The 21,872-nt window shown below is 37.8% G+C and overlaps 1 protein-coding gene across 1 annotated transcript in view; it reads left to right on the top strand.

The window, feature by feature from the left end:
• The window catches only part of CCSER1 (coiled-coil serine rich protein 1), a 488,588-nt gene extending 477,766 nt beyond the window's left edge, over nt 1-10,822 (top strand). Inside the window, exon 10 of the mRNA XM_026040000.1 lies at nt 8,385-10,822. Within this exon, the coding sequence (XP_025895785.1) occupies nt 8,385-8,861 (477 nt within the window). The 3' untranslated portion in view covers nt 8,862-10,822. The remainder of the gene's footprint in view (nt 1-8,384) is intronic.
• The last annotated feature ends 11,050 nt before the right edge of the window (nt 10,823-21,872 follow it).

Genomic DNA, 21,872 nt, shown 5'->3' with positions numbered 1-21,872 from the left:
ATGTATCTAAGAGAACCTGCCCGTCAAAGGTAAGGTAGTTTTACTTCAGCTGATCTACAGATAATATAACCAGATTTAAGTGATCATAGTGTCAGACTTGAGATTAGAAATAGACTTCGTAGCTTTCAGGCAGCTGGTTATCAAAAAAATACATAAGGCTTAAGGTAAAGATCTTAGAGATATTTTGGCATAATCTAATCTGTCCAGGTTGCATATCAAATGCTCTACAGAAACACTAGTTTGGCTTGCAAAATCAGAGCACCTGTGTTAGCCATATTCTAGTCTCTGCCACTTGTCAAGAACCATGGGGCTTATTTAGCAAGAGCTCAGTGAAGATACCACCCGCAGCTGTGGCTACCTGAGAAGCTGAGCAGGTAGCAGGGCTATAAAAACAGATGGTAAAGGTCCCCTCTCAGGGTGAGCTCAAAACTGACAGAGTTGCTCTGAGTGGTTGAGCTCACGTTTGCTGAATAAAGGATGTTTCCAGGATAAGGGAGTTAGCATATTTTTGAAAAAGGGTAAATGCTGATTGCATCTTTCTTGCCAGTTGGTCCCCAAGTCCAAAATAAGGCAAGTCCATCTTCTTGGACTTGGAAATATCTTCTTTGGATTGACTTGCTCATCCTGGAGAACTCTTACATACGGACAAGGTAAAATAAAAATCATCTCACGTAGTATGTCCTATTGCTTTGTCATCATATTGTTGAAACTTCCACACTGTTCCATAGCTTTTGATTTTCATTAGCATTTTTATAGCTATCTGAATTTTAAGCTATAGGGTATGTTTTCATTATCATTTTTATAGTTATCTGAATTTTAAGCTATAAGGTATGACAAGAAGTATTCAGTATCTAAATGAATTTTATATCAATTGGGATGAATATGACTAATGCCGGTGAACAGTTTTCATAGTTCCAAATATTTTATTTGAAAAGGAATGATAAACAACTGTAATATGCAAAATTCTCCATTAGCTTCACTGGTGAGAAAAATATTCTGGTTAGCCCTAGAAATACAGGATTGAGAAAGCAGAGCAGTGATTTAAGTTACTGGAGGGGAGTGGGAAATTCTTCGCTGTTTTCTTTCTGCTTGATCAAACAGCATTGTATCTTTTTATATCTTGTTGCCTAGTTATATTTTTTTAGATATATTAAATTGTTCAGGGATAATTCATTTCTTACTGGGCTACTTATTGCTCCTTGAAAATTCTTTTAGGACATTAGGTGTATTCATTCATTGTATTCATTCACTTCTATTAAACTAGACTATGTGTCATGGTAAGAGGCAGGCATTTCAAAACGCGTTGGAGTTTTTGCCTTTAATAAATAAATAGAGATGCTAGAGACAACTGGAAAGGAGTAGGCAAATACTTGTGATGGATGTTGACTGTGTTTTGTGGCTGATGAGAGCTGAGCTGACAGTAGCTGGATCTTGCCCGTCACCCGTTGGTGCTAGTCCCCATCCATGCCTCACCTCGCACTGGGCTTCATTGCTTTAATGTGTCTTACACTGCCAGAAGGCAGCATCAGTTGATCAATAGGAGCTTATTTGGGTGGTTGTAAAAACTACGCTTATGGTCGAGGTCCTGCCTGAAATCAATATGAAAGAGTGTTTTTAAAGGACTTGAATGAAGAACAATTACCTGCTGCAGCTGAATTACATTTTGTATTGAATCATCTCATAGGCTGGAAGCCGGTAGGTACCAAAATGAAGGCATGTAGAAATTAAGGAGGTGACACAGTGACCGATGTGGCATCCAACTGTGCTGTGTCAACCTGTGGGGGTAGAGGAGATCTGCACTTTAAATCCCTGTCAGAGCTATGAAAGGCATCTGAAGGGACATACATTCAAAAGCAGAGACCTTCATCCTTGTCGTCCATATTAACTTGTTCTATTTCTCGACTTCTTCCTGCTCCTTCCTAATTGATGAAATCGGAGCTAGATTGGAGCTGACAACAGTTCAGCAATAGGTGTTGAAGTCCAAGGGACTTGACACAGGACAAATGAGCTATGCTGGGTTATGTGGTTTTAATATGAAATGAGAGGACACATTTTACATTCCTTGTGTGCCCACAAACACAARTGAAGTAAGTGGTAGCATTCCTTAGGGTATGCAGATATCTTCAGGTCTCTGTCAGCATAATTATTCTCCAGGATGCACTTTCTTTAACACCTCTGAAAACAAAAATCCTTTGGGGTGGGAAGATCTTGTTCTTCGAATGCGCTGTTAATTGGATGTCAGGGTACACTGGATAGAGAATGTTTTGTTTGATTGTAATCTCTATGCCTGCTGTCAAAATGATGTATTTAAGAAAGTTGCTCTACTTGTAAGAATTACATTAGAGGCATTTAAGACTTCCAGATGCCTCTGGGCATAGGCATCTTAAAAATTTGCATCTTCTCTGTGGCATTTTTTAATTCATGTCTTTTTCTATTATTTTATATCAGTACTTCATCACAATAAGGCAGCAATACTCATTTTTGAATGTCCCACAGCAGTATTGTCTTGTCATGAACTCCTGTCATATTTCACTCATTGGGTTTGAAAATGGAAAATGATGAATGGCTTCAGTGTTTTTTTTAATAACATGCCCCTTTCTGGAGCTTTCTGTAAGGTAGTCAATTTTCATTACTTCAGAGCGCATTGCTGAGGGGTTGTTTTCTTCTTAATGTAACAAAAAGCTGCCAGAATGACAATCACATAGGGGCACCCTCTATAAAATTTATGGAACAAACATTTTAAGAATATTAAATTCCAGTTTTTGATTTAGTCTTAATGAATTTAGAGCTGATCTGTAACAATCAAACTAAAAATCCTTGCTACTTCTTCATACTCTTGTACCATAAGGTACAAGTAAGCAACAAACCAACCTCTAAAAATTTTATAGGCAATCAGAATTTTTTTTTGACTCCTTCAGGAAGAAAACATCTATTCTGTTTGTTTAATCTAATCAGGAAATTCAAATCCAGATGTTTTCTTAAACCTTCTGCTTAAGGCCTTGTTCTGTATTGCGATATCTAAAACAAAGAAGGAGGCTTTTTTTTTTCCTCCCTCTATGTTTAAAATGAGCTGTTTTTGAAAGAGATTTCAGAGTAACGTGTTCCTCTTAATTGCAATCCATTTCCTGGTCGACAAATAAGACCATTGGGTGGCATTTGTGGGGCAGAGAAGTTGGGTGGTTGCAACTGAGGGGAGGAGGGCGGCTTGTTCCCTGCTGTGGCAGGTTGGCCGCTGGGAGCAGCGCCAAGGACCAGGGCACAGCAGCCCTGCAGCTGCTCAGAGCTGCCTGGAAGCCTCGCTTGAAAATGCAGTTGGACTAAATGATCCAAACTCGGAAAGTAAACAGCAATGTGCAGTTATCTTGAGCTCCGTATGTTTCTCCGTGTTTCTCAGTGAAGGTTGATACGATAATCAAGTATAACTTGATTAAATTCAAAGCAGCATTTGATGCSATCAGATACTGTTTTGTCAACATTTTTGAGGGAAGGAAGAGGAGATTTCTTTTTGATTTTTCACTCTCTACTGACTACATTTTCTTTTTTACTGATCAGATACTGTTGTCTGGTATTTTGTCTTAAATAACACTGACACTGTTGCTTCTTAGCAAAGTTTCTCTTAAAAACCAAGGGGTTATTTTGTTGTTTTTGTTTTTAAGGCTAACTTTGCTTCCAATGGAATGAGTTTGCATCTTTGTCAGCCTGTGACATTGCTGGAGATGAGTCAAAGCAGTGTCTTAAATGTGACTCTTGGAGAATTTCAGTGTATTAATTCTTAATTTGGCATGACCTAAATCTCTTAATTATTTAACTGGAGAGGAATTTCAGCAAGTTAAAGCTCTACACAGCTGAGTAAGACCTTTCCTCAGCACATGCAGACTATTTAACATTTATTGAGGCAAACATGCACACTCAATACAAGCTACAACCAAAGCCAGTATTTTAGATATCTGCTAACCTAGCACTAACTTTTTGAATAAAAAATATACCATCCAAACCGTAATTTGTTGAAGAATACTAAAGGAAATAATTCTGTGTTTTAGGTTTTCAAAATAAATCATTGCAGCTTAGATATAGTTAAAATAGCAATATGCCAAATGCCTTAATCATGTCTTAAGCCATTTACCGCTACCTAGTTGCTTTGAAGTCTCTCTTAACTGTTTCTGAAATTAAGGAATGCAGAAACATGTAATTGTTTTGCATTTATTTTAAGCACATCTTATTGGCATCTTATTTGATTTTCTTTTTCCTTATGAGTTTTGAGTTTTGTTTTGGTTGTTGCTTTTTAGCTTGTCAAGAGACAGACGAACCTGCTAAGCCGCTCGTAAGGCTATAAAACATGTTGCAGCCACAGTCTTCAGCACCGTTCCTGCTCATTCCTCAAAATGCCTTGGGCATGCAAGGCTACAAGAATCTCTAATAACGTGCTTACAAGGATCTCTAATAACGTGCTTACACCTGGTTATGCGAATGCTATGCTGCTTATTACTGCTTAAGCATAGTTGCCTGTTGAACAAATAAGTGATATGCTTCTGCTGGCACTTCAGTAGCTGCTTTAAGAGGAGGAATGTTTTTTAATTCCTAGACGTTTTAGTGAGCAGTGTATAACCCCATTGAAAGCAGAGAGACATTTTTATTAAAGGATATATAAACTGATTGGCAGCAGCATCAATGTTCGCTTTTGTCATGGTGGGGGGAGTTTATGAAAAAAATATAATTTAAAAAAACTATACAAATAGCTAAAAGAAAACAAGGAGATGAACAAAAGCCAGCCTGGACTACAAATCAAACCAGCTGTCAAACCAATGCAGTTTCATTCTGCAGCACAGTAATAGCCGTTGTGGCTAGAGGAGAAGCAGTCAGATTTTTTGTTTTCAATAAGGTTTTTTAATAAACATACTGGGGAAATGAAGACTAAATTAAATATGTAGTAAATCAGAAAATTGTCCTTGGAAAGTACTTACCCAGTAGTCCGAATCTTAAATTTGCTAATAACATGAAGCGGGGATAGAAGGAGGATATGTTAATGGATAAAACTCTGAATTTCTATTCAGAGTCATCTTGATATGTTAGAGAAAAAGAAATCTGAGAAAAAGGATGAAATTCAGTGGAAAAAAAAAATGTGAGACTATTCCTCAGTGGACAAAAAGAATGGAATGGTTTAGTAGCCATTTTGTTGAAAAATAAGTTATGCGCATGGTCAGATTCTTAGAGCCAACACATGCTGCTGAAATAAATAAAAGATAAAAACTTGGAGTGAATTAACAATGAGCAGATGAAGAAATGCTTTATAGGGTCTTTATAGGGTTGTTGGTGCTTCCTTTGCTTGGTAGTGGTCTGGGTACAGTACCTTAAGTTTTGAGCAACCTACATCTGCAAAACTGGAATTTCTGAAGAGACTCTAGAGAAGACTTGTGAGAATGGCTCAAAGTCAAGAAGAAGGGTCTCACAGGAGAAGATCAAAGTGGTATTTTTAATTTTACAGCAGTGAAGACTGAAGGGTAGCATGGAAGCATTCTTCAAAGACATAAACAGGTTGTTGAAAGATGAAACAGCAATCCTTTTTTGAATCCCATGGTAGATGGAAAGAGAAGGAAAACGCTTGCGGACAGAAAGGTTCAGTTCAGACTTTGGAAAGATCTTTCCTGACTGTAAGGAAAGCATAGTTGAATAGGATATCTGATACGACATCTGCATCAACGCAGGTCTCAAACAGTTAAGAAAAAATAAAATATGTTGGGAAAGACACGAAGATAACTCAGTCCTGTCCACAAGTGTAGCATAGACTAGATGTCTCTTTCTGAGGTTCCTCAGAGACCAGTGGCACTGTGGTGTGGTAGCAGGTCATAGCAGACTCTTTTCCTGAGGCAAAAAAGTAGCTCAAAAATGTTGGTTATTACAGAAATGTAGTTCATAGAAGTTCATAAGTTTCAAGGAAGTTGTGTTTAATTAAGGGTCTAGACTTTCCTCCTGAAATAATTCCCTGTATGTTCATGGATGACGTTTAGTACATGAACACTGAGATACATAGTTAATCTTAGATTATGCATGGCTGTTGTGGAATGGAGCGTGAATCTTTATATAGTAACTCCAGAAATCCTCCCTTAGAGCAAAAGCAGGGATTTTTGGCAAGGTGGTAACTTAATTCCTTGTACTATTGGAAAGATTTTATTTATTGGTATAAAAATTCCCTGTAGTTGAACCTACAGATAGATTTCCTCAGGAATGGTTCCTTAGGAAGCAGCCTGAGTTTCCGCCCAGTACAGCTGAGCTGCGAGAATGGATGCCCAAAGTTGTTTTTCTTGAAAATGTTCTGCTCTCACTGCTCCATCCACGGGCACTCATCGTGGAGACAATTGGAGACAATGTTACACAAGTACTGATCTGTTGTGAAGGTGCCATCTCTAATGTGTGAAGGGTTTTGCAGTACTTGTGATCATACCTACACAGGCTTTTTGTGGAGAAGGATAATCATGACATGCAAAAAAAAAAAACGCTTGCAAGCCGTGCATATTAGTTATATCCTTTTGATTTGAATCCCTTAAAAAGTAAAGGGCATGCAAAGTGATGTGGGCTTTCCTGAGGCAATGCATAAAACTTTCCTATGGAAACATGCTGAAATGTTTTATATCAGCGCGTAGTTATGAGACTTGGGAGTGTTTTTGATTGTCTTGACTTCATGCTGCAATGTCTTAGCTTTCACAGGAACAACAATATGAATGTCAAAAAGCTGCTACCAAGTCTTTTTGGAGTTGTGTTTGAGAAAACCTGGATGGTTTAAACTTGGTCTTTTATTGCAAATCAAGGTCAGAACCCTAGTTCTTTGAACAATACCTGGGAAAGTGGGACAAGGATAAAACAAGGGAGAATGTATATTCCAAAATAACTCTTAAAATGAAGCACAATTGATGCTATTCTTAGAATCTTTCTCACGTTACTGCACCTTAGTTACTGTAATATGACTAGTTTAAGAGAAAAAAAAGGAGCAAAATTTGAAGTGCACTAATTGCAATGTAAGTTAAAGATTTTCTTGAAGTCATACAATGTGTGTGTGTATATATATATGGAGCAATTAATATAACACCTTCCTCTTTTTCTTTTTTCCTTTTTTTTTAACATGCATGATATTAGATCACTAGGAATATTGATTTTAAGCAGCTTGTTGCAACAGTTTTTCCTAACTCATTTAGCTGTGGCTTTCAAAAGTTTAAATGTTTACATTTCAAATGGTCAAATATTGAAATTTTAGATGTTCAAATGTTTAATGTTTACTTGGCAAACTTGTTGGAGATGTGCTTTGTAACAGTTTGTAAAGGTATGAAGCTTTCTTTCAAAGGCAAGTTCAAAATTCAAGCTTGCCCAGTGACTAAATTTCTAAAACATTCATAGCTTGGCTAGTGCAATTTTGCAGCCACAAGAGCAGCTCCCAGTGAGCTGTGTTGCTTGGCATCACCTCTAGAAATTACCCGGTGTTGTCAGTCCTAGAGCAGGCAGAATATTTTCTTTATTCTACTTTTCATACTGAGAAATGTCTTTGAATACATGTGAGTGAGGAATTAACCTGGAAATAAGGAATGTCTTTGAATACATGTGAGTGAGGAAATAACCTGGTCCCACAGGTGTCTCCTTGGCCTTCCCAGCCAAGTGCTCCGGGTAGGGGAGAATGAAGCATCACACTAAGTGCAAGAGGAAATCTGTAGTGATCTGTTTGTTCATGAGCACATAAATTCCTCAGTTTAAACAGATACAAATGCACCTTTGCTCACACAGTAAATCTGCTATTAGCATTCTGGATTCTTCCTTACAGTGAGATTTTTTTTTTTTCCTCTCTTTTCTCTTTCCATCAGCTGAACTGAAGTCACTGCTGTGCTCTGGCAGAGCACTTTAGCATGTATTTAACTCATAAATACACTATAAAATATCTGSATTCAAGGAATATTGGAAGTTGAGCATGTTCTAATCTGAGGCATGAAGTTATTCACAATATGTCTTTTTTTATATTGTATAATAAAGTAGAAGTGTTAGAAGCTAAATGTTCTTAAAGTAAAATTCATGTGTTATCCAATAATGTGCTCTTTAAAATCTCTATATTTGGAATATTTTATTCATTTATTTTGGTCTTTAAAAAAACTTTTTTTTGTTTAAACTAACATTTTTAAGGAAATACCCAAACCGATACCYATAAATAAGTATTTTTTGATGTTGGCTTGTTAGGTATGAATCTTGCTGGCGGTGTTTTATAAGATTTTATTGGCATTTGAGATTTGTCTTTAATTTAAATCAACCAGGCAGATATGCTGTGCTTCTGTGGTTTTTATGAGCTGCTTTGTGTAGTCTGTACCGTTCTCCTGTTGTTATATGTAAGATGTTACTTATTTTTATTCCAGGCTACATATCCAAACAGAACGGGGAACCAAAACCTCAGCACGTGGGACAGAAAGTCAGCGCATACACCTACCGAGGACCCTTTTAGATACTCCTCGGGCAGCCCGGCCGTAGCCTACGAAAGCAAGAGCTGCCAGCTGTCCAGCCTGTGCCTGAGTAACCTCTTGCAAGAGAAGGAGATAGTGGAGGCCCTCAAGCAGAGCCGAGGCGCGTTCGAGACCTTCGCTCCGGAGGGCGCCGCTAACGGCGTGGCCGTCCCCGCGCATGGCGCGGCACCCAAGGCCGACTGCTGCCCGGCCTTCGCGGGAGCGCCCAAGGAGCAGAGCGGGCTGCCTCGGCAGCACAGCACCTTCACCGGCAGGCTCGGCCAGCCGCCCCGGGGACCCATCTCCTTACACATGTACAGCAGGAAGAACGTTTTCCTCCACCACAGCTTGCACACGGCGGAGCTGCAGACCTTGGGTCAACAGGATGGGTGACAGGGTGCTTGAGCGCTTACCGTGGAAGGAGAATTGGTCTGTTGGGAACATAAACTCTTCTAGAGCTTGGTCTTAAGTTTTCATCTGCTGCTACTTTTACCTAGAAAAGAAAAAAGAAAAAAAAAATGTCCATAGGTTCCATACTTCTTCATTTGGGACTGTGGCAAAGGAATGAACTGGATTGTTAAGTAATTAAGCTGATTCATTGTGCAAAAGTTACCATGTGTATAATAAATGGGATGACTTGGCTGACATAGGTAATCCAAAGTCAGCTAAACCCTAAACCTTTTTTTTTTTTCCCCCCCACCTTGATTCTGTAAACCACTAAGATCCACTGAAGTTTGGGAAGGCAGTCGTAAATAATACTGTGTACATATAATAATATTACTGTAAAAGTAGATGTGAGGATTGAATAGATAAGTAATTAGGAAACCTCCTTGAATTTCATAGAGACTAGGGAAAGAAGAGTTACAAGTCTGAGAATGGTGTTTTTTTTTTTTACAATTTCTTTCTTACATCCAATGACATTTGCTCTCTTGTAGAGATATGTTATCACTTCTGCTGTATGTATTTTATAGATGCCACAGGGCACCAGAGGGAATTACTGGCTGTTTTCTTTCTTTAACTGTTAAATTCAAAGATGTTTACCAAGTATTTGCCTCAGTAACTGAGGTCCAAACAGAGGATGGGAGCCTCAACCTTCCTCCCCCTTTCCTTTTTAAGCTACGTTTTTTTTCCTACTGTTTTTGTGCTGTTGTAAYATGCGATGTTGGGTGGTATTTGCTGTGCTTTTACATACGATAAGTCGCTTATGAGGCACCACGGCACTCTGTGCTGCATGATGCATCATGTGATTTCACTGCCCACGCCAAAAATGGGTGGAGGTGAATTGTACTTGAAGGGAAGCAATTGTCTTATTACTCAGTCCAAATTACCCATGTAATCAGGATTTCTATAGACTCTATCTTGCCTTCAAGGACCTGAATTAAACTAACTCGGCAGGTTTGATAGTCTCAATGCATTACACACAAGTGGGATGGATTTCATCCTGTTTGGTATGCAGGATACTGGGCTCACAGGAGTATGAAGTCATCTGAAGATATTAGAGAACTTAAAAGCTTGTCAGTAACAAAAGACCCTGTTTTCCCTCTGCAGAGGGCTTGAAAACAGGTAGCTCAGTCCTCAGTTACTCTGAGCATGTGGCATATACTAAACCTGACACTTAGTTTACAGCCTCTCTGATGCCAGGTAATCTGTCTGAATGATACTAGATTGTATGGTTGGTAGCTCATAACGTGCTCATAGGCATATTTAAGTATGATTGAGACAGATCTGAGACAAGTGGCCTCTGCCTTTAACTGGTGCTGAACAACGAAAGCCAAGGGCGTAGCAGGCGCTCACGCAAAGTATCGAGCACCAACTGAAGTCGCATACAAATAAAAAGGAAGCTCCCGCAGCCACTAAAAATTCTGTAACTTTTACAAGCAAGTCCACAGGGCATTCAGAATGAATTAGTGATTCCAGTTTTASCTAGTGTTAAACATAACATCCATCCAGCTACTTAATTATTGTATTAATGTCAGGATGGGTTAGGTTAAGAAACAACTACACTTTGACAGATTCTGCAAAGCCACTTCAACAGCCTGATCCCTGTTTACTCAGGGTTTTAGTTAGGGAGGAGTATGTTTGATGGCATTATCAGGTGTTGAAGAGAGCARGTTTTGTCCAAGTACTCAATAGTGGTAATTTTTGGTTTCCATTTCTGGATGCATTTGAATCAAGTCAGACATTTGCCAGACTTCTTCGTGCTTTTATATATCTGCATGTGTGTGTTGCTACTACGAAAGAAAATGTGCAGAAATTACAAACACAGCTTCACTGAATGAACTATGGTGTTCAAGACTTGGAGGCCTGCTTTGAAAACTCTTTAGACTTTAAAGTCTACCAAAAAAAAAAAAAAATCCAAAAATACTAGTACCAGAATTTCATAATTCAGCCATTTTATTCGTCTGAGCAATTTCTTAAGCTTATGGTAGATTGAAAGGACAGTTGATTATTGTCAACAGTACATTTCTTGCTTATCTCAAGAGTTGATGTATGCAATTATATTTCAGATCTGTAAATAAACTTACATTGTAATCAAGATTTTTTCCAGGATATAAATGTACTATACTACATTTAAAAACAGAAACAAAATTCAATTCAATTTTAACTTCTGTACTGTATCTATAGTTGTTTTTTTCCTGGAAAAATGGACTTCTGAATTACACTTTGTTAAAAAAAAAAGAAAAAAAAACCTGYCTATACATTTCAAAAAGAACATTTAAATGCTACTATTTTCTTGAAATATCTTTTTTTAAAACTGAAACTTAAAAAGAAAACTGAAGAAAGCAGTTCAATTAAAGTGAGGGATATTTTTAGATGTCATCCTGAAGCTGTTTTGTATCCATATTTTCAGCATTTGATACGTTATTTGTAATACTAAGTGTAAATCTCACCCAGAGAAGGGTATTGGCCACATGTTAATGTACAGTGCAGCAGTAACTGTAAAACAGAGGACCTTTGATCCTCTTGTGTACATAGTAAATCATAAAGCAACAGCATGTGGATGTTCTTTCAGCAAATTGATTCCTTTGTACTAAAAGCTCTAGTTTTTTAAGAATACCATGTATAAAATGATTTATACATTTCTCCAAGGCTGTACATATCCAAAGACATGACACCGGGGGAAAAAGGCACTTATTATTTTTGCCACGGATGTACCTTTTTTTCCTTTTCTTGATGTCTCTGTACAACAAAGCTTAACTGTAAAATTTCTACCGCAAATTACTTCTTGTTACTTCCAGATCTTTTCGTACTGTAGAGGACACTTTAAGGAGATGGAAATCCCTAAAGAAAAGCTGTTTCCGTTTGAATCCATGTCCCATTTTTGAAGCAGTTACTTGGCACAAGAAAAATTATTTCTATGCCCTACATATTTTWAAATAATTTAACAGAGCCACATCTGAATTACTATATCATCTGTGTAATTATCCTTTCTTCCATTACTAGAGTTCTTCCATGTATGTATTGCAGCTGAATGTGTTGTATCATACCAAGCCTGCTTGGCCCAGTCCTCATTCCTCTTCCTTGTACTAAGGTGGAAGGAAAACATCCAGTCCTGTACTCGTACATGGCACTTGCAGCAGTGGGAAGGTTTTTGGTAAATACTCTGCACGTGAATGGAGCTAAACTGTGTGTTCTGTGCACACTTGAGGGAGAAGTTTTTCAGCTATCCCCTCTGYCTAGGTTATTTGCAGCGCCTGAGAGCAGTCACTACCGTGAAGACAAGGTGATACCTGCCRCCTATTAGACTGAGGACATCCCTGTTTACCCTGGATGAAACAGCTGGAAAAGATTCCTTTTCCTAGTTCAAACTGTTGTATGTAAAAGCACTTCAGTGCTTTTTATTCCAAAAGGTACAGTTCCACTCAGATGTTACAAGGACTTTCCTTATGTTTGTTTTTTCTTTAAGTTTTGAAAGAGAGTATTTCAAGATTGATGATGTTTAGGGGAGTTTTGAATAAGCACAGGAACACTCACCCAAGATATTCATGTTTGCCCTACAGTGTAATTCCAGTCACTTCGGCATGATGATGGCAAAGCCATAAACTGATAGCTTTTTCTTTTTTATAAAAGCCAGTTCAGAAGTAGTGATTTCTGGTTGCTGTAACTGATTCCCTGTATACAGTAAAATGTACAATCTGAAAACTAATGGGTATGGGCTCTAGAAAAATCAGGCGTGTCCTTCCTGTAACTTTCATGCCAATTGTGCCTCTGCCCATTTGATTAGCTTAGCACCACTGGCTTCAATTAGGCTGGGCTGAGTTAAATCCCTTGAGGATTGGGATTGTGGCCTTTAACCCAGCTAATCTCAGTATATGCTCTTACTGAATTCTGAGAACTTTCTTGCTTTTCAGAAAAGATCAGACAAGATTTGACCTAGCAAAATATCATTTTTGTAGTCATTATCAAATATGTGTATGGTTTTCCTTCAGGTTAAAAAACTGAAGAAAAAAAAGCCTCATAAATCTATGTAGGTCATAAAGTCAGTAGACAAACAGTAGAGCAACAGTGACCTCTAACAAAACTTTCAAATAAATTTCTGAAGCAAAAAAATATAGTGGGATCCTCTGACAGACTTTTTGGTGGAACAGAGCATGTTCTAGAGTCTCTTTTCTTCCCTTCTCACTATTGTTGTTAGGTATTTTACTTAGTCTTCTCTGAATTGTTTTCGAGAGGGGAATGTGCCATTTGAAACTCCTGCAAGATGAAGTAGACGCTCCTGAATGAGAAAGCAAACTGGAAGCGGGGGTGGAGACTTTTCTGCCATCCTGCAAAATGATACAGCATTATTTCCAATATGCATTTTAATGTTCTGTGCACAGCAGGAGGAGGGGAGACATCCTTCAGGTAGTGAATTTGCTGCAGTCATGGAGGCCGTAACTGCCTTGAGACTGAGTTTAATCGCCTCTAGTGTCCTACCTAAGGCAGTATTAAGGTCATTTGGAAATTTCAGCAGCTGTAGAATGTGTCTCGCTGATACTTAGCCAACCAATTTGARCATAAAATGGCCTTGTAAAGTCTGTGTATTTGGATCTTTCTTGCTTGCTAATTATCCAGCTTGTGAGAATATGTCCACCGTGTTGCATATGATGCTAATTCCTTGTGTTAAAAAAGATACCTGGTATGTGCCCTCTCTGAAAATTTATTTCTAGTCTAGCRTAAATTTCTGGATTTAATTATCATCAGGTTGAACTTAAAGGGCTCTGTTGTTGCTAGGGTAGTGAAAAGGAACTCTATTGATCCATTCTGTAGGTATTTTGTAGTTAGTATTTTTTCATGTGGTTTGTGTGTCTCAGCAGTAGCTAGTGTTTAAAAAAAAAAAAGAAAAATACATTTTTTCTCACAACAACTTTGTTAGGCATTCTTCATAGGCACAGATGCCACTTATATTTTGTACTACTGTGAAATAATTTCAGACTTGCCATTTTTGTTGGCCTCGTTAGCAGCATATCATTAACCCTAATTATTTGCTTGTCCTGTAAATCCAGTGCACAGTGAGGACTGCTGRAGGTTTCCAAAGAAGTAATCCTGCCTCAGGGAAAGTGGAACAAAAAAAAACCTACATGATTCCCAGGTATGGAAAATGTATCCTGACCAACCCGTATGGCGAGAGATTKTGAGAGGCTGATGGGTCTGGCAAGTGTCCTCTCTGTTGGCTTCCCAAATCCATACAGAGCTTGTAGTGCAGAGGACTTTCCCCAGAGAAGTGTTTTCTAGTGTTTGAGTGGTACAGACTTGTTTCTTGTACCGCCATCCCCTCTGTGCCAGCCTGGCACCCAGAAATGTTCCCTTTGGGTAGATGTCGGTGTGTTGGCCAGGCAGGCGGATTGCTTTGTAGCTGCAGAAAAAGCAGTGTCATTTCCACCTTAAGAAGTCTCCTTTGCATTTTTTTTTTAGCAGCAGCTCAATAAAATGTTTCATGTTTCCTTCCACCAAGCTGTTATGCTACTGCTGCAGCAATACACAGTAAAGCCACAGAAAATTTCCACTTTCAAACTAAAGGCTCTGATGCTGGTTTTACATCTTAAGGATTCTGTTGCCTAGATGTGGATATGTCAGACTTACATTCAGCCCCAAAGATTCTTAAACTTACTAAAGCACYTGTATATCTAATACATTGCTGGATTTGAGTCTTATTCTTATCATGAGTCTATATTCTTATCATGAAAAAGCCCAAATAGAGTAACTTTTAAATGTACGTTGATATCAACAGTAGTAGCTGAATTTTGATTTCTTTTTGTTTTCCATTATTTCAATGCACTTTATATGAGGGCTGAATGCAAATTAAAAATAAGAGAAAGAATTAAARCTAATTTTAGTTTGATTACAACAGGGTTCAGAATTATTTGCATAAATTTAAGTATATAAACAATAYTGTTAAACAAGCAAATCTTGGTTCTTTGGAAGGGTGAACAAGAAAAAAAAGTTTTTTAACATAAGCAGTCTCATTCATATTGTTTTAAAGGCATAATCTGCAATTGTTTTTTTTAAATATACATATAAATAATTTTCAAAACCCTCAGACAAGTAGAAAAGTTGAGAAACAGCCTTTCTGCTCAAGCTCCTTGTCCTGTCACTGTCTGGCTTTGTTTTCCAACTCATTAGCTTAAAAAAAAATTATCTTTTCCATGCTAGAGTGGAAACAAAATTTTTTTTTTGTGTATGTACTCTACAGCTTGGATGTAGGGCCAATCAATGTTACATGAAAAATATAAGAAATCGAAGTTCTTAATTGAAGCATCTGATGTTGTTTAAGCTAGAGGCCCAACAATACCTAAAAATCCATATAGGTGGAGAACAGATGTTTCGTACCTGGTAAAAATCAAATGGAAGGGTATAGGGCAACAGATGGATAGCTCTTTTTCTGTTCTGGGGGTGGCAGTGCATAGCTGTTTTCGTTGAAATACACTGAAATARTATTTATAAAACCTCTTAAAAAGATACAAGAGAGAAAATGATTGTGTAAAAAGATGTGAGAGATCAAACAATCATGTATCACCRGAAGGTGTGAATAGGAGTACGTCCATATTTTGATCAAATATCATCCAAGTGAATTTACATCTTCTTATTACCATGATGTTTAGTTGTATTTATCTCAAGGATAGATATAACCCGAACAGCACAATTGTGCTGTAACACRGTTGTGCTGTAACTCAGAGTTCAGAAGAAACAGATTGTATTTTTAAAGCCTTGCACTTTGTGTAGTCATTTTTATTTATCTGAAATAAGGTTGTATAGTTATATTTTACACAGATGTGGTAATATCCTTACACTAGGTATAGGCATACTCTGAACAGTGGGAGAGATATGAGATGGGAGCGAGTCCCTCTACCAGGAACTCCGTTTAGGTTATGTGGTCGCTTTTTTGTTCCTGCTTTCCAATGAAGAGCTGTGTTTGTTTTAGAAAAATTGTACAGAAGTATCTCCAAAGTAATCCTCTTTGAATCCATCCTATCTGGCTTGTCTGAAATTCAAACCGGTTATGGGAGCTTTTCAATTAGGCCAGGCCTGAAATTTCAAAAATTTYGGCATTTTTGAAAATGGTTCTCCATGTGGAATGTTTTGAGTGTTAAAATTGGTTATATCTGGTCATTCCTTCCTTGTGCACTTGTTTATGTGTCTTTGCTGTTCAGGATGGTTTTTTCTTAATCTCCTGACCACTACAAAAATGAAAGAACTAGAGTGACTTTCATATTATATGCTGATGAATATCCATTTTGTTTTGGTAGCTGTATGGTGCAAGGCTATTTGTCTGCTATTTGTAATATAATAGGCAATAGCATAGGTAGCCTTTGATTTGGGGCTGTAACAAAGCGGAGAAAYGGAGGAAAACAGTCACCTAAAGCTTAAGTATAATAAGTATATATATGAAAAGTATGGAAAAGAGCACAGCTCTGTGTAAGGGGATGGAAGCCTCTTCACTGTGAACCTCACTTAGCCCAAGATTTGGGTTTGAAAGCTTATAAGATAATAGCAATTTGAAAAGAAAGAAATTAGAACTGTTTTTACAGAAATAGCACACTACAAAGGATAACTTAAAATCACTTTGGAGTAGACACCCGTGAAGGTATTTGGCCCTATGGTAGCTGACTGCCAGTTAAGTAAAAAGCTGTAAAGTGTATCTAGGATCTGACTTGACAAGTTCAATAGGGAATTTTGGTGTTTTTACCCTAGAAAGACAGAATTGAGTTAAATTCAAATAATTACTTACCAGTTAAATATTATTTAGTTATTTAAACTATTCAAGGCCTAACTTGAATGATTGATTTTGGAGTCACAGCACCCCAACTCCTGTGATGTTTGCTTTATATTCTGAGGGTTTCATTTTACGTGTTGCTCGCGCTTTTGTTACTTGTGTGCAATATGAACCTGATTGTTTTAAATTCAGTCTTCGTGCACTGACTGAAGAAACCCCCCACGTAACCTCTGAGTACAAACAGCGGGGTGTGTGAAGAATATCAAGCAGCATCCTGTTGTGTGGTTTTTATCAGACTACTGGGGATATAAATGTGGGCTACTTTGAAGATTTATGGCAGCTCATCAAACAGTACCACAGGACTTTATTGGTATTATTTAATGGACATTTCTGCTTATTTCTAGCTGGTATTCAGTGTAATAGTTTAAGGCCGACTATTTTTACTTTTCTGTTGAATGGAAAAATTATATTTTATTTTTGAATATTTAAATGGAATTTTAATTTTAAACCCCACTGTAGAGGTGTGCATATTATATTCAGATATCTCCATATTTAAAGTAAACATAAAGGGCTCTTACAGTTTTCTTTCCTTTCTTCAAAAAAAAAAAAAAGTTGGTTAATAAAAATCCTGTTATTCTGATGATATCCTGATATCCTGCATTGTTTTTTGTTTGAAGTATTTTACATTTCTTTGACTTTGCTTCATACTGTTTTGGTGAAATACATGTTGCACTCTAATAAATGCAGGGATTTTCATGAGCTTATTAGCGGTTGTTAGAAATTGGGCACAATCAGAAGATTTGTATTTCTCTTCCAGTTGGTACCTTCATTGCTTCAATCACAGAGTGAAGCTATTTGATCCTGCACCAGTAATTAAATATGAAGGCCTCACCAGAACTTTTTACAAAATTAGAAGTGTATATACAAAATACAGTGTCCTACTCTGCTGTAGGAAAAGTCTTGAATTTTCCAATGTCCTTATTACACTGTTTCCAGAGTATCAAWGTAATGTTGCCTCAACAGCTGTTCTCAGCTCTCTACTCCACTTCCCACTTATTCTTAGTATGAAAATAGTAATTTCCATAATCAAAATTAGGCCTAATTGTATTTTGCTGCTTCTCTACAGCTTTTTGTTCTGATATATTCTATATACTATAGTTACATTACAGGTACACTTAGTTATTGTCTATAGCAATGTTTCAAGTAAGAATGTTATAAATCATTTTGCTTTATTTTCCTTGTAGCATGTCTAAAAGAAAYGTTTACCTTCAAAGCTAAAATAATGAACATTATTTTGATTCAGATATAGGAAAAATAAGATAATTATCATGTTTTTAAGGCTATACGATCCTTGTCATCGCTAATACTTCTCTGTTGACAAAAGAAGTATGAAGAGGTAAGTGATTGCTGATGCTGTCGTACTTGATAATCTCGTGGTGAGCAAAATGCCCCTGCAGCTTGTCCCCCAGGTGAATAATTCCTATGGGTGGCATTCCTACTCCAGCAGGTTGGTTCAGTTTTGGTCTGTGTCACCAGCAATATACCGTTTTCAGTCCCAGCTTTGACAGCCTCAGCCTGGCCTTCARTGCAGCATCCAGAAATGCCTCTAGCTCGTTTTGCAGTGCTAAGATGYGCAAGTATTCTGCCAGTGATACTGTTAAAAAGGTGTTTCCTAATCTAAGCTATTTTTATGTGTACTGTACAGCATTCAAAAGCYACTCCATTTCACTGGTGCATCTACTGTGCATTCACTGATGATGCTTTTCTATGAATTTAGAAAACTCGTAGAAAATAAATTATGAATTTATTAACRGCCCTCTATTCAATGAAGCTAAATGAAAATCCAGTTAGACAGAAGTTTGAAGGAATGGAAGATATGTTCATAAGTTACACGTAGTCCTTGGGGATTAAGTAGGTAAGAAGGCTTCTAAGAAGTCTGTAAAAGCTTGACTTCTTGCTGTGTTGCAAAGCCACATGAACAACTACGTGTGAAGGCACAGTAAGAAGTGCTTATGTATTGATTTGACCTGGTGTGGAACCAAGACCTTCTGGCTCACTGTGTTCAGCACAAATAACCTGTGTAATGCAAGCAGTAAGTACCAGTATTGTACTATTATTTATAATGTAGTATATGTATTATTTAATCATTTCTTTTAACTCCAAAAAGATTATCAATGTTAATATTTTATTAAAAAAAAACCACACACACGTAAGAGGATGAATTTAAAAAGAGCGATTTTATACTTGGTGACATATTTCTATCTGTAATGTACGGTTTCCCAACCCATTTCCAAGAGCTTCTTGAACTGAGTTTCACCTGCACTCAGTTTAACTCGCAGATCATTAGCCTATAAAGGCTTTATAGGATGATGGGAAATAAGAAGCTGTTGCTGTCACCAATATCAAAGACCGTGGTTAAGTGAGACTTAGAAGCAGTTCGTATATGTTGTGCAGTGAAAATGTAAACAGTGTGCTGAGGTAGCTTAAAAGAAGTACTTAATAAGGAACTAGTGCAACAGAAAGCAGTTTATAGAAAGAAATGTAGTAGAGAATGAGAAAGATCTGCTATTTTTCAAAAAGAACTGGAGAAAAGAATGGACTCTGTAACTTAAGATAAGCAGGAAGCGTGGATTTTGGAGTCAAAAAAAGCAGCAAAACCCTAGACATATTCTTATTAATCCTAACTAATACAAAAGACAAGGGAAAAAAGAAGCCAAAAGAGACAAGAGCACTGTACTCTGAGCTACCTGTTATGTTTCTTTTTAAGACTACAGTAGTTTAAGCTGAGTACTTGATTCTGGAGAGAGGAGGAAGAGCTACTCAAGCTTCGGCTACGCAAGAGAAGGRAGTGTTGTCACCATCAGAAGAAGACATGCACAAAGTAACTGAAGGGAGATACTGGTGAGTCACTCYGTTCATCCACTCATAATTTAGCATTATGAAATTCTTATCAGTGGAAAATGGCTACATGCTGTTGAGTCCAGAATTTTTGGACCTTTCAAAATCAGATTTTGTTTTCATCATTTGGTTCGTTGTGCTTACGGCCTTCCATTTATGGGCTATCCTTCTCCCTCAGATATTTTTAAATCTGACCAGAGACTAAAGAAAACAGGACATGTCTTCTTTTATTTAGCTTGGTTTGCTTCAGGGAACTCTGGCAACAGATCACATGAATTTGTTACTCTAATTCTGTTGATAGCTAGTTGTATAATCCTGGGATAATTTTTTCATCTCTGTAGCAGGTCTTAGTTTTGACCTAACCATCTTCAGATTATAATGGCTTCAGGGCAGAATTTCTTTATGTATATGAGTCAAGCATGAAAAGGATCTGTGTCTGTGGTCTGTTCTATTATGCAGAYAGGCATATGTGAACTCTTGTGACTTGCTGTTACTTCTTGAAGCCTTGTGGCTTTTTTGCTGCAAAGATGCAATTCCTTGCAGGTCTGTTTGCTTTCAAATATACCGTTTAAATGGTCTAAGCTGGATGAGATGCAAGAGACTGCAATTACTGATGTTTTGGGAAGGGAAGAAGTTAACTGTTATGGACAAATGGGAAAAGTTGACTCTTGTGGTAACATCTGACTCTGTAATTCCCCTTCCTCCCTGTTTTGTTCCCTGACAATAAAAGGTGCTGAGCCTACTCAGTATCTTAGTAGCACCCCGTCTTTAGAACAGCTTGCGCTAGACACCCATCAGGTAAAGTACCTGTGAATAAGTCATTTTCTTCATTAGTTTCCATGGTAACATGCCACTAAACAGAGCTAAGGAAGAAATCCCTCTGTAGAAGGGGGGCGAGCTCAGCCGTGCAGAGCCCGTCGCGGCTGCCTGATGCACCAAGCCAGCCAAGAGCCGCAGGGTAGAGCGGGAGCTCTTCCTGCTTGGAATGTGAGGAGCGGGAGCTACGCGAGCACAGGCGCTTTGCTGGAGGTTGGGACAGATGTGCCGGATGTTGACCAATACCATCCAATGTGCCGGATGTTGACCAATACCATGACTTTTCAGCTCATGACCAATACCATCCAATGTGCCGGATGTTGACCAATACCATGACTTTTCAGCTCATGACAGGTGGAGAATTGTCCCTAGTACAGTGCATACAACAAACTATGTAAAGTATCAGGGGCTTTTATTGAGGGAGGCAAGAGGGGAGTTAAAATCCAAATTAATTCCCCTGGGATTGCGGCAATTATCTTGCTTTACTCTGAGCTTCCTCAGTTGAAAGTCAGACTCCAAGGATAAAAAAAAAAAAATAACTAGTATCTGGCATATCTCTTTGAAGCAATCTTAAAAACTCTYCCAGGTTAGGCCTTGAAAAAGAACTTCCCTTAATAATTCTCAAAAACAAACCAACAACAACAACCAAAAAAGCAGTGTTGGATCAGTGACCGAGTGACTCTTGAGCCTTTCTTCTGAAATGTCTGTTCAGAGAATTCTTAACRTTCCCCTTTTTAGCAGTTAAATCTATTTGTCTATAAATTAAGTTTCTTTAAGTTAAACAATAATTTTATTTTTATTTCTTAATATTTATTCAATATTCATCTTGGTGTTTTGAGAACATGGTACAATATTTGAAAGCCTTAATTCTTATTCTTTGCTGAATTGCTTTACATTATTCTAAATCTAAATTTCTTTGTCCTTATCTTCAACTAAACGTCTGCATTTTTTCTTTGCAATCTTAAACTCAAAATCTAACTTTTTGTTGTTATTGCTCCTTATGGAAGTCTTGTTGGGATATTGACTGGACGACAGAAGCTAAAGGACRTCAGGCTTAATGGTACCGTCTCTAGCTTTTTTTAATTCAAATTTCTTGTGAAAATCTCCAAGGGCAGAGCTTTGACTCCCGCTAATAAGAGAAATAGATGGTTTGGGCCGTATGGGCTGTAGGAGGAGAGGGTCGTGTGCACTGTGGATACTTAGTATGTTGAGGGTTTTTTCCCTCCATCCCCTATTTGCTTAAAGCTGTGAGGTGGTTCCTCCTTGTTGCTGTTTTGGRGATGGTTTTGATTTGTTGTAAGAAAGTGTGTAGGTATTTTTAAAAGGGTGCTGTGCTGCATGAGAATCCCAAAAGAGCAGTTTCAGTCCTAAATTTTAAGGCAGGCCACTCATGTCTGTTAAATCTCTCTCGGTACCCTAATATCCTCAGCCTGACCAGGATTCCAGAGGAGCTACTGGCATTCTTTTCAATTTCTGCTAGCTTTTTCCTTTTTTGC

The sequence above is a fragment of the Nothoprocta perdicaria genome, unplaced genomic scaffold (genome assembly GCF_003342845.1).
Source record: "Nothoprocta perdicaria isolate Ctin4 unplaced genomic scaffold, notPer1 scaffold_249, whole genome shotgun sequence".
Taxonomy (NCBI): Eukaryota; Metazoa; Chordata; class Aves; order Tinamiformes; family Tinamidae; genus Nothoprocta; species Nothoprocta perdicaria.
The sequence above is the reverse complement of the archived record's forward strand: the minus strand, read 5'-3'. Positions and strand labels throughout refer to the sequence as shown.